Genomic DNA, 12252 nt, shown 5'->3' on the forward strand with positions numbered 1-12252 from the left:
AAAAAGCACATGACTTGAGAGGGGATAATCAGTCTAACTGATAATTCCATGGTGTTCTTCTCAGGGAAGGATGTGTAGAAGCAGTGAGCAGAGCAGATTCTTAGTAGAGAAAAGGCAGGTAGGTTGGATCTATAAAAATATGAACTTCAGGATAAGGTCAGTAGTGTGATTTTTTTTTAGTATGTGTTTTTAGCTTGATTATGAATTTGTAATTTTTACTCAGAGAGGGAGAATCTGTGTGCTCATACCCTTCTACGTAACATGATGTCATCAGAATTTACTGCCCTTTCTAAGTCTGGTTCATAACCTCAGGGAATCTCCTGTCCATCTTGCTGATGTCTACTTAAAAGTAAATCTGCCTCACCTCATCATATATTCCATGTACAGAAACCACTTACAGCCCCTTTACCTGTGTGAGAGCTAGTTGCATGCATTTTCACTACACTGGCACTGTTATAATATACACTGCCTAAAGCAGTTTTAACTGAGAATATTTTCAAAGTTTCAATATGTCTATAATGCTAGATACTAAAAACAGTAAATTACTTTGTGTAACAGCTTCAGATATGTGGGGAACAATCAGATAGGGATATAATTGCTTTGTAACTTTCTGACCTTTAGAATTAAAACCGTAACAATGGAGCAAAGTATGAAAGTGCATGCAAATGTATCCTTTTTTTCATAATCATTGCAGGATCCTGTCTCTCTCTCTCTTTCTGTCGCGTACACACACACACACACACACACACACACACACACACAATTTAACTGCAGAGACAATCCCAGCTTTGGATTTCAAATCTGAAACTAATGTGCTGTGTCACCTTCAGCACGACCTAAATAAAACACCTTGCATCTCAGCTTCCTCAGCTATAAAGAAAGGATAATAATATCTGTCTTGCCAGGTTGCTTTGAGGATTAGAAATAATCTATGTCAAGCAAGTGCCTGGAATATAGAAGGTGATCAATAAAACTTAGATATTATGTTAGCTGTTATTCAGACCATATAAGGAAAGTCAGAGTAGGAAAAGTCTAAACAAAAATTTTCAGAATATAACATAGGAAATGCAAACATCCTGTTATTAAAGTTGTGATTAAACAGTTACAAGGGAAAACATGCTAAGAAGAGACATAAATGAAGAAATATGGGCACCCAGATAGCCCTAAAACAGCATAAAACAGAAGGAATGCAGTTTTAAAAAAAGTCTGCCTAGGGACCTCCCTGGTGGTGTAGTGGTTAAGAATCCACCTGCCAGTGCAGGGGACATGGGTTCAAACTCTGGTCCGGGAAGATCCCACATGCCGCAGAGCAACTAAGCCCACGTGCCACAACTACAGAACCTGAGCTGTAGAGCCAGCGAGCCACAACTACTGAGCCCACACACCAAAACTACTGAAGCCCACACGCCTGTAGCCTGTGCTCTGCAACAAGAGAAGACACCACCATGAGAAGCCCGCACACCACAACGAAGAGTAGCCCCCGTGCACCACAACTAGAGAAAGCCCTTGTGCAGCAACAAAGACCCAGTGCAGCCAAAAATTAATAAATTAATTAATTAAGTTAAAAAGAAGTCTGCCTAGATTGACGTATACAAATGCCACCAATTATAAGATACCTACTGGAAAAACTGAAGTAATGTAAATTGAATAGTTAATAATAAAAACATTTGGAACAGCAAGTATTATAACATCTTAGCATCCAGGTAATTTTATTTGATAGTTTACTCCTATCAGTATAACTTCCTGGGAAAGTACAACTAAAATAACTAGTGTCTTCGTCTACCAAAATAAGTGTTTATCCATGTTCAGTGTGTTAAAGTCAAAGGAAACTCTTTCCAAATCTTACCAATCTGCCTATTTCTGTGAAAGTTTTTTTTTTTTTTTTTTTTTTTTTGCTGCATTGGGTCTTCGTTGCTGCACGTGGGCTTTCTCTAGTTGTGGCGAATGGGAGCTACTCTTTGTTGTGGAGCACGGGATGGGCTCAGTAGTTGCAGCACATGGGCCCTAGAGCACACAGGCTTCAGTAGTTGTGGCGCAGGGCTCAGTAGCTGTGGCGCACGGGCTTAGTTGCTCCACAGCATGTGGGATCTTCCCGGACCAGGGATCGAACCCCTGTCCCCTGCATTGGCAGGTGGATTCTTAACCACTGCGCCACCAGGGAAGTCCCGTAAGAGTTTTACTTCGCCAGTTTTGCATGCAGAAATTTGAATGGCAAAAACATGTGTATTGCAATAAAGAATAAAATTGGTCTAGTTGAACCTACAGAACGAAGAGAGGTCACACAAAAGGCTTTGACTTTCAACAGTAGCACTGAATAATTGATCAGTTTGCTCATCCACTTTGCTGAGCATAAAGAAACCATTTGAGCAAATGAACTGAACACCTACATGTTAATTTTTAAGCATATATCAAAATCTGCCTGTCCCAAGGCAGTTAATTGATCCTTCAGTCCATAATTATCAAGCACGTCTTATGTATTAGATTGTAGCAATCAAGAAGACAGAGGTCGGGCTTCCCTGGTGGCGCAGTGGTTAAGAATCCGCCTGCCAATGCAGGGGACACGGGTTTGAGCCCTGATCCAGGAGGATCCCACATGCCACGGAGCAACTGAGCCCGTGCACCACAACTACTGAGCCTGCTCTCTAGAGTCCGCGAGCCACAACTACTGAGCCCACGTGCCACAACTACTGAAGCCTGCGTGTCTAGAGCCCGTGCTCCACAACGAGAGAAGCCACAACAACGAGAAGCCCAATCGCCGCAACTAGAGAAAGCCCATGAGCAGCAATGAAGACCCGAAGCAGCCAAAAATAAATAAATAAATAAAATCTATTAAAAAAAAAAGACAAGAGGTCTTCTCTTCAGAGCACTTACATTCTAGTTGAATATAATTATCATAGCTACAACTATACTATTAGTTTTCATATTATATACTATTACTAGAAACACATCCTTGAATAAAATAATTTCAGGTACTGAAATGCAGTGAAGAAAATATGGCAGGAAGCTGTTATAGAGAGAAAGGAACAAAAGGAAGTGCTTTGGCTCTGCTCATCAGGGAAGACATCTCATGTGGGGTGATATTTGAATTGAGCCCTGAAGGATGACAAGTGCTAAAACAATGAATTGGAGAGTTGCAGTAGCCATATAGCAACAATATCCAGAAATAAACTGAATTAGGATTCTATAGGAGTCTTTGGGTCATCTGGTAAGACAGCCCACAGCTTCTGGTTTGCCTGAAGAAACTCCAAGCCATTTCGTTATCGGGTATCCCAGAAGTCTAGCCATCTGGCTGTGAGGAGGGGCACCTTAGGTGCTGGTGCTTCTGCCAAGCACCAGGAAGTCAGCTCTCAGCATGGCTATCTGCTGCTGAACTGCCTAACTAATCTAGGCAAAGGAAAGAAAAAGTTAATGTGGGATTACAGAATAAGCATTTTCTTTTATAGAGCACAATTTAATCATTTTGAATATATTAACTCATTTAATATATATATATTTTTTTTGTTTGTTTTCTTTTTTTTTGCGGTACGCGGGCCTCTCACTGTTGTGGCCTCTCCCGTTGCGGAGCACAGGCTCCGCACGCGCAGGCTCAGCGGCCATGGCTCACGGGCCCAGCCGCTCCGCGGCATGTGGGATCTTCCCGGACCGGGGCACGAACCCGCGTCCCCTGCATCGACAGGCGGACTCTCAACCACTGCGCCACCAGGGAAGCCCCTCATTTAATATATTTATGCAATATATTTATATTTATGCATATATATACCTATATGCAAGGTAGGTAATATCAATCATTATTTTTTATTATAGGAATCTGAGGTCCAGAGAGTTTAGGACAATTCCTTAAGACACAGACAGTCTCTCTCCTGAGCTCACACTCTTAACAACTGGGCTATGCTGCCCCTCCAAAATAAATAGGAAAGGTTTATGGTGGATATTAGCTTCAGCAAGAAGAACTGGCAAGATGTTGACTCTGTATTGTGGGGAAAAAAATAAGAGCATTGCACAGAAAGATAAATAATTCAAAGATTCAGGTGCAGATATATCTATAGTAGGGAACACAGTAGAACTGAAGCTTTAGGTTGGTGTTGGCAGTTGTTAATTCACAGCAGTGCTACTCAAAGTGTGGTCCACGAACAGGCTTGAATTATTTGTTGCTGATTCGCCATGAGACAAGAAGTTTGTGCCAACATATAAACAATCTATACCACTAAGCAGCTGGTTGCATCATCCGGAATCGTCTTTTTTTCCTGTAGCAGGATGTTCTTGTTGAAGCATGCAGTGCAGTAATTCACATTCTGACACAAGTTTTTTTTTTTACCTTCTCGCAAAGTGCTTTGAAACACACTGAGTGAGAATATAGGCAATGTTGCTATGATGACACTCCAAAACTACAGTGGCTAAATAAAGTAGAAATGTATTTCTCCCTCATACAACTGTCTAAAAATGGGCAAGCAGTCTACGAGAGTTAGACAGCTCCGTTCCACGTGATTATCCAGGGCCCCAGGTTGGCAGGTGTTCAACATATGTATGGCTTCCACCTCTGAGGCCAAGGCACATGCTGCAATTGTAGCCATTTTACAGCTGGCAGTAAGTAGGAAAGCAAAAATCTAGGGAGAGCAAGTTTATCCTTAAGAAGATACTTTACGTCCTTTTGGCTCCCTTTCCTTCAACTGAAATGATTCATAGGAAGAAAGCTAAATTCAAGAGACACTGTGAAATATAGTCTGTAGCTGAGAACCCAGAGACTGAACAAGGATGCTCTGTTACTGCAGGAAGAAAAGGAGACAAGATAGTTTAGCCTTCTGTGCTCTAGTGAAAATTACGTTTAGAGAGTTAAACTGAAGCTAGACCACAGAGGATTGGCGATTGAACACTGAATGAAAGATCGCGGAAAACAGAGACACCAGTAAAAATAAAATAAAATTTCATTTTTATGTAAAATAAGAAATGTTGAGTTTATTGGCTTGTAATTAACTCCTATCACAGTTTCTATAGATGAATTCATCAAGAAATCCAAGATATATAGCCTAACCTTTTGCAAGGCGAATTCTCACACAATGCATACGTAACAGGTCCCTCTATATTGCATGCTGTTCTTCTTCCAACGGAAGATGGTAATGGAAAGTGCACTGGATCAATTCTGAGATAGGGCTCTGGTTCAATGATTTATTGAGGAAGCGCTTTCAGGAAAAGCTTATAAGGGAAGATGTAGAACAGGAAAAAGCAGAGCGTGGATGTGGTCTTAGGAAAAGTCTGGATCCTTGACTAGATCTGCAGGGAGAGAGCTAATTACACAAATTGTCTCACCTTGAAGCAAGCTGGTCAGGCTTTTACACCCCTGTATCAGTCAGTCACTGGACACGGGCCACCTCTGGAGTGTCGGGAGGGGATGCACGACTTCCTGTCGGGTAGCTCCTATTGGCCAAGGGCAATACTCAATCTCCCCAGCTGGGGGCGGAAGTGGGGTGGGAACGGGGATAAGGTGTTGCATTGGCCAGAGATAGGGTTTTTCCTTCAGTGGAGGAAAAAGCACTCAGTCCGCCACACACCCTTGTCCATACCTTGTACCACATAGCTATACTTGCTTCTCACATTGCACTGATTCACCCAGGAACAATTTTTCCACAATCGTGAGCATTATTCCTGGGGAAACCTATAAGAGGAAGGTCATTAGGAGAAGGTGCAACCTTGTTGCTGCAGTTGGCTCCAAAGCTGAAACCAGTGCACAGTTTCTCCCACCTCTATCCCCTATTCTGGATTTCCCCCACCCGTGGTTAGCACTTCTGCTGGTCTAGATGGCTGGCCTTGTGGGTCAGGTACGGTCTCAGGACCAACTGCAGTAGCAACAGTTCTAGTTTGTCTCACTAATTCTTTTCTTGTAAATTTCCCTAGGAATTATGACAGAGGAAGGCTGTGCCTGGATAAGGATAACTTAATTTGTGAAGCAAGGAGTGCACTGTGGTAGACTCTGATCTGGTGCCCAGCCCAACCCTAATCAGGCTGTGGTGGCTCTGCTTTCTCAATTATTAAAATTGGGCATGGAAGTATCAACAAGTAACCTAGTGAATTATTTGAGTGCCAAAGATATTTCTCCCTGTATAATAGCTGTTTCTACATCTCATGATGATCAGAGTCAATTGTCCCTATCAGGATGGTAACTCATTTCCATCCCTGACGGTCTACTGGCACAAGAAAGCCAAAGTGAATGGGTACAAGCTGCAACCTTTAGTGTGGTGATCCACACTAAAGCATCTCTCCTCTGGGAACCAGAACTCCTAGACCAATAGACCTTAAAGTTGTGGAGGTGGAAAGCACAAATTCTCTAATTAAGCCATTAGAAATGATGGTGGAGGGGTCCACTCCTACATCTACTCCTTAATTCCTAGACACAGCTACACTACCCTTTGGAGACACAGCACCAACCAATAGCTTTTGATTTAAGAAGTACAGTGTATCTCCAAGCTGGTTCTTCAACTGTATCTTTCATGCGGTCTTTCACCACTCTATCAGGCCAGCAGCTCTGGATAGTGAGGCGTGATAGGACCAGTGACTCCCATGGGCATAAGCCTACTATCACACTTCACTTTGTCAAGAGTGGTCCCTTTACCTGAAGCAATATTATGTGAGATACCGTGTCAATGAGTCAGACACTCCATGAGGCCTTGCATAGTGATGATGGCTAAGGCTATGTAAGCAGAGAAGGTAAATTCATACTCTGAGTATGTGTCAGATGAGATCAGGATGAGTCACTGCCCTCTGAAGGATGGAAGTGTCCAACATAATCAGTTTTCTACTAAGTGGTAGAACAGTGCTATTTCTGGGACTTAGAACTGGCCTCTGTTACTGACAGGTCAGGTATTCAGCAGCAGCTGTAACTAAAGCAGAGTTGGGGCAAGGAAGCCCAGGAATGGCTTCCATCTTGCTACCACAGCTTCTCCATTCATAAGCCCATTGCTTCAGCACTGGGTTGGTTGAGAACAGAGGCTACATGACATGTGGGAATGCTGGGAACTGGCTAAATCATCTGACTGCTTAGTTGTTCAGCACTTCTACATTGGATACTCTCTGGTGAACATCAATGGGCAATACAAAGATTATCACACGTTTTGGTCACTATCACAGGTCCATCCACCTGCCTCTTCCCTAGAAACTTAGTAGCCCTAATATTCCTATCTTGCTCCTTTAAGCTCCTTGGCTAACCCATTCATCACTGCTTATTAGTCCACTATACCCTTACCTTGGGCTACTAGTCTATTTGCAAAAATGTGGATGGCCAGAGACACTGTCCAGAACTTTGCCAATTGGACACTTTCCCTTAACCATTTGTTTTTAGGAACCTCCCTGAATGGGCCTGTAGGGCAGCTGCAGTCCACTTTAGGCTTCTACCAATGTATGGGTCAACCTAGCTACAAACCAAGCTAGGGTTTCCCCCTCTTCATCAGCAGGTTATAGAGGACCTTCCATGAAACTATTAAGAATGAGCTGATATAGAGGCATGAGTGGAACAGTGATAGGTGACGTGGGGTCTGGGCACTTGTTTATAAAGTTAACTTATAGCCTTTGTATCTTCTTGAAATCAGTTCTGGAAGCACCACCCCATCTTACAATGAATTGCTACTGGGTGCACTTGAACTCATGACTTGGTTGGTCTGTCAATACTCAGCTTATGATGGCCAACTAATGGCCACATGATCACTCTGAAAATCCATGACAAGCATTATCTCTTCCAGGGCCCAGCAACACCTCGCTGCAGAACCTTAGGGGAGTACACTGTGATTCTCTTGTGGGACTTGACCAAAACTCTCTTTGGTGTCATTTATACCATAGATGCCATGGTACCATGGGTCTGGCAGGATGTATGGCCCCAGTGGGAGGGCTGCTTGGACCTCAGTCTTACCTCTTATAGGGCTCTTTCTTTTTCTGGGTTCCACTCAAAATTAGCAGGTTTCTGCATCATCTGGTCGGTGACTCAGAGCAATAATTCCTAGGGCAAAAAAAAAATGCTGCATCCAAAACCCAAAGAAGCCCATCCAGCACTGTGCTTCTATCTTAGTAGTAGGAGTTGCAAAGTACAATAACACAGGCTGTACCTTGGAGGGCATGTCCCAGCACGCTCCAGACCACTGGGCTTTGAAAACTGAGCAAAGGTAATAGGCCCCTGACATGATATTAGAGAAGATATGGCTAAAAAACTGATTAAAGTACGTAAATGTGAACCATAAATGATTATTCATCTTATGCTATTTTTAATATTTGAATAATAAATGTAAAATTATAATTGTTTTAATGGTCAACATATTTTTAGAATTTTATTTGTAAAAATGATTTTTGAATATAATTATTAATTTGATTACCAATATAATAAAACCAATTTGTCAGTCAATAGGTATTTCAAAAATTGTATCACTTTCATTTAAGGGCTCTTTTAATTCTCAGAAGTGTCATGAATTGGATGATGAATCTGGTCACTTGAATGGAATGGAATGGAGAGCAGCACAGAAGAACGTTTAGATGGGGATAAAATTGGACAGATGGTTATGTTAGGTCTGGCATTTCCTCACCATATCTATACAACAGTGACACATATTCAATTTAAAATATTGGTCTAGAGTTCAGGAGGGAAGTAGGGGCTAGAAATAATGATCTGCATGGTATCTGCTTGCGGGGTAGGGCCAAACTGAGAGATTATCTGGATCAGCAGAGAATAGCACATAGTGGGAAAAGTTGGCCAAGTCTGGAGTTGAAGGATGGCTTTCAAGCCACTAGGGGAAAAAAAAAAAGGAACGATTAGGGCAGAGCACAGAAAAGTGAGAAACTACGTTCAAACCAGGTAGAGACAAGTTAAGGCTCAGGTATACAGAAGTAAAACATGAATTCAGAGACAGAGTGGAATCTCAGCAGTTAGAACCTAGCCAAGGCTCAGAAGGATGACGGCAGGAGCGACTTGATGCTGAGTTCTAACCATGAAGGAAAGGAAGGTGCCAATTTAGAAACCAAAGAACTAGAACAAGAAAAAGGTCTAACTCCTAGTTCTAGGGTATCAGGCAAGAAGTTGATCCTGTCTTTTGAACAATTTTTATGGAACAGAGCTAGGCATTCATTACACAGTAAGATTCATTATTCTTCCTTCTTACAGAATCCATGTGATGATAAAGACACAAAGACATCTGGTCCAGAGAGAAAACTTGTGACCACTTACCAAAATTCCTTGTAATTGGGCCACAAAAAACAGGTAAGAACAGCCAACTGTGCTGTTTACATTCTTTTTTTTTTTTTTTGTCATGAAACACATGGTCATATGGTATTTGATTATTTGGCTTTGTGAAATATTTATTAGACAACCCATGCAAGTTCATTATTTGAATTGTTCTTCATCCCTGTGGATCATCTTTATGCCATGATCCTCAGAGACCCTACAGTTGCTCATTTAATTAGACTTATGGGCTAAAGTTTTATCTATCAATTTAAAAAACTGTTCAACAGACATCACATTTTTGTTTGTTTTTGTTTTGCGGTACGCGGGCCTCTCACTGTTGTGGCCTCTCCCGTTGCGGAGCACAGGCTCTGGACGCGCAGGCTCAGCAGCCATGGCTCACGGGCCCAGCCGCTCCGCAGCATATGGGATCTTCCCAGACCAGGGCACGAAACCGTGTCCCCTGCATCGGCAGGCGGACTCTCAACCACTGAGCCACCAGGGAAGCCCCAGACATCACATTTTTGACAACTTGCAGCTTATCACAGTTGTGATATCTGATTTTTAATTTCTACTTTTTGTGGCTTTGCCTAATTAGCTCCTGAATTAAGTTATAAAAAAGGGCTTTGGCTTGATTCAAATTATTTTACACTGCATATCAACCTTGAACTGATTTATTTTTCAGAACCACTGTCATTATTACCTTCAAATATTCTACCTGTGTAGTTTGTTTTCCAAATAATCATTATGTATGAATATGGTTTAGACTTATTTTCTGATACACCTATGGCTCATCAGGCATTTTTTTCCTTTGATATTTTCTCATGTTTTGAAGGACAAGTGTATAAGAATGTAGTAAAAGAGTTGAAGGATGGCCTTCATTGGTATTTCACCAATGAGATGACACTTTCAATTAGAATATTTTATACTTTCTTCAGCATGTGAGAGCTTTATATACTTTGCTCATGTCCTGATTAATTAAACTTTTTATTGAGTTGCTGTATTTTGAATTCACAACTTTGACTAGAAGCACTTTGATCAGTGAGTACACAAACCATAACACAAAACAAACAGTCACAATAAATAAGACTGGCCTAGATGAAGATATTTATAATACAAACATGTAGACCATTTTAAAGGTTGTGGGCAAAATTTCCAGACTCTTAGGTATTTGTTGTTGAAATCTTTTCTTCCTCCATGAATATAACTTGTATTACAATAATAAGTTACATGTGCAGGGAGGGAAAAAGCAGCACATATTTCAGATATACCACTTTTGTTGTTGTTTAAAATGTGCATTAATTTTCTACCAACTCCCTCACAGCAGTTCTAACACTGGAATGACTACTAAAGAAACAAAATATTCCCTATGTTGTAAAATCATGCTAAAGATTTAAGTCATATCCTCTATCATTGTCATTGAATATTACTACTTCTTAGAAACTGCTAGAACACTACAGGTCAGTAAGAAAAGATCTAGTTTTCTTCTTTGCTGTTTGTATTACAGACAATAACTTATACCTTTAGATTTTAATATTTGACATACCGGTGTGGAAATGATAAAGTTTTTAGCTGGTTTTGGTCTTCCCAAGACAAACAAACAAGTTAAAGGAATTGGATGATAATATTTTATATGCTATGAAAATGCTATCTTAGTGTGAAAATGATTGTGATAATTCTTAAAATCCATTCAGTCATAGAAGTCTGAAGTCTTCCTTTTGTTCTCCTATTGCTTCTGTTGGCAAAACTCCCTGTCAGAGGCTGTAAATTCCCTGGAGAATGGGCACAGATAAATGCTAAGAACCTGGCCTTTAATGTAAAGTTGTCTTTAAATAACTTAAACCTGACCCATGCATCCCTTGCAATAAACATGAGATATAAAAGTGGTCCTCAACCCCTATTTGCTCAGTTGTTCTGAGGTGAGAAATGGAAAGATGAAATATCCCACCTCATTGCTGAATCCTGGAAAAAATTTCTATCAGCTAAAGTGGGGCAGTGAATGGGGAATGACAGGGAGTGGGGTAGGCCCTGGGTTTAAGGCACTCAAAGTTGACAGCGTAGTCCTACTAGAATCCTGTGGACACATGGCATTCTTCATGATTCTGGGTCATGTGATTTTGATATCACTAGGGTAGGAGAGGATTTCCAAAAGGGTTAAGTTTAGCACAATAATTCTGAAAGCATAATTCATTGCCTTAAATCTTCTAGAAGATCAGATTTCCCATTGTCAATATTGATATCTCACAATTTGACTGACTTACCCTGGTACATTTACTCTGGTAAAACTAAAAAGAAGTTGATTATATGCAAAATAGAACAAAGTTTCTCTTAGAGCATTACAACGTGTGAGAAACTTCCTCTACAAAATATTTATATCAAAGACAGTGGATAAAAATGAATGTCAAGATAGATGAAAGCACAGGCAATAATAAAGTAAATATACATTTTGAGGCCATGGACCCAGATTTTATGGCTGATCATATGAACATCAAGCCATGTGTCTACTGTCCCTGGCTGAAATTGCTTTTCTCCTTCCTTCCTCCTCAGAGGCCTCCCGACATCCCTCCTGCTTCTGACAGCGTGAAGGTGTATGGCTCAGAGCATAAAGGCTTTGACTTCTGTAGCCCAGGGTAGCTCTGGGTGCAATTCTGTGACCATCAGGGTGGCTAAACATTTGTACATGTTACCAAATTGAGGTTATAGAGTATTCATTTTAAAATATTCAGCAATAATTCAAAAATATATCCTATATCTTTGCCCTGGATCCATCCAATCTCGACATCTCAGGGATGTTAACCTATTAATATTTTCAGCTCTCGTGTGTCTCAAAAATCTCCCTGTCTCTCTCTGTCTCTGTCTTTCTCTGTCTCTCTCACACAAACACAAGCTTCTTTCTCATCATCAATTAAATATTTTTATGTAGGCCCCATTCTAAAAAGTATTTAGAAAGAAACCTGCTGGATTCCCTGTTCCCTTCCAGCTGCTCTTCTATACTTACTCCACCTCTAATTGATTTCCTCTCCCTGGAAGATTTTTGTTCCTCCTCTCACATGTCCTCCTTG

The 12252-nt window shown here is 41.0% G+C and overlaps 1 protein-coding gene across 1 annotated transcript in view; it reads left to right on the forward strand.

The window, feature by feature from the left end:
• Window positions 1–12252, forward strand: part of LOC116754256 (bifunctional heparan sulfate N-deacetylase/N-sulfotransferase 4-like) — a 254802-nt gene that overhangs the window by 214882 nt on the left and 27668 nt on the right. The window contains 2 exon segments of the mRNA XM_032632724.1: window positions 9134–9146; window positions 9149–9229. Coding sequence (XP_032488615.1) covers window positions 9134–9146; window positions 9149–9229 — 94 coding nt within the window.

The sequence above is a fragment of the Phocoena sinus genome, chromosome 5, assembly GCF_008692025.1.
Source record: "Phocoena sinus isolate mPhoSin1 chromosome 5, mPhoSin1.pri, whole genome shotgun sequence".
Classification (NCBI taxonomy): domain Eukaryota; kingdom Metazoa; phylum Chordata; class Mammalia; order Artiodactyla; family Phocoenidae; genus Phocoena; species Phocoena sinus.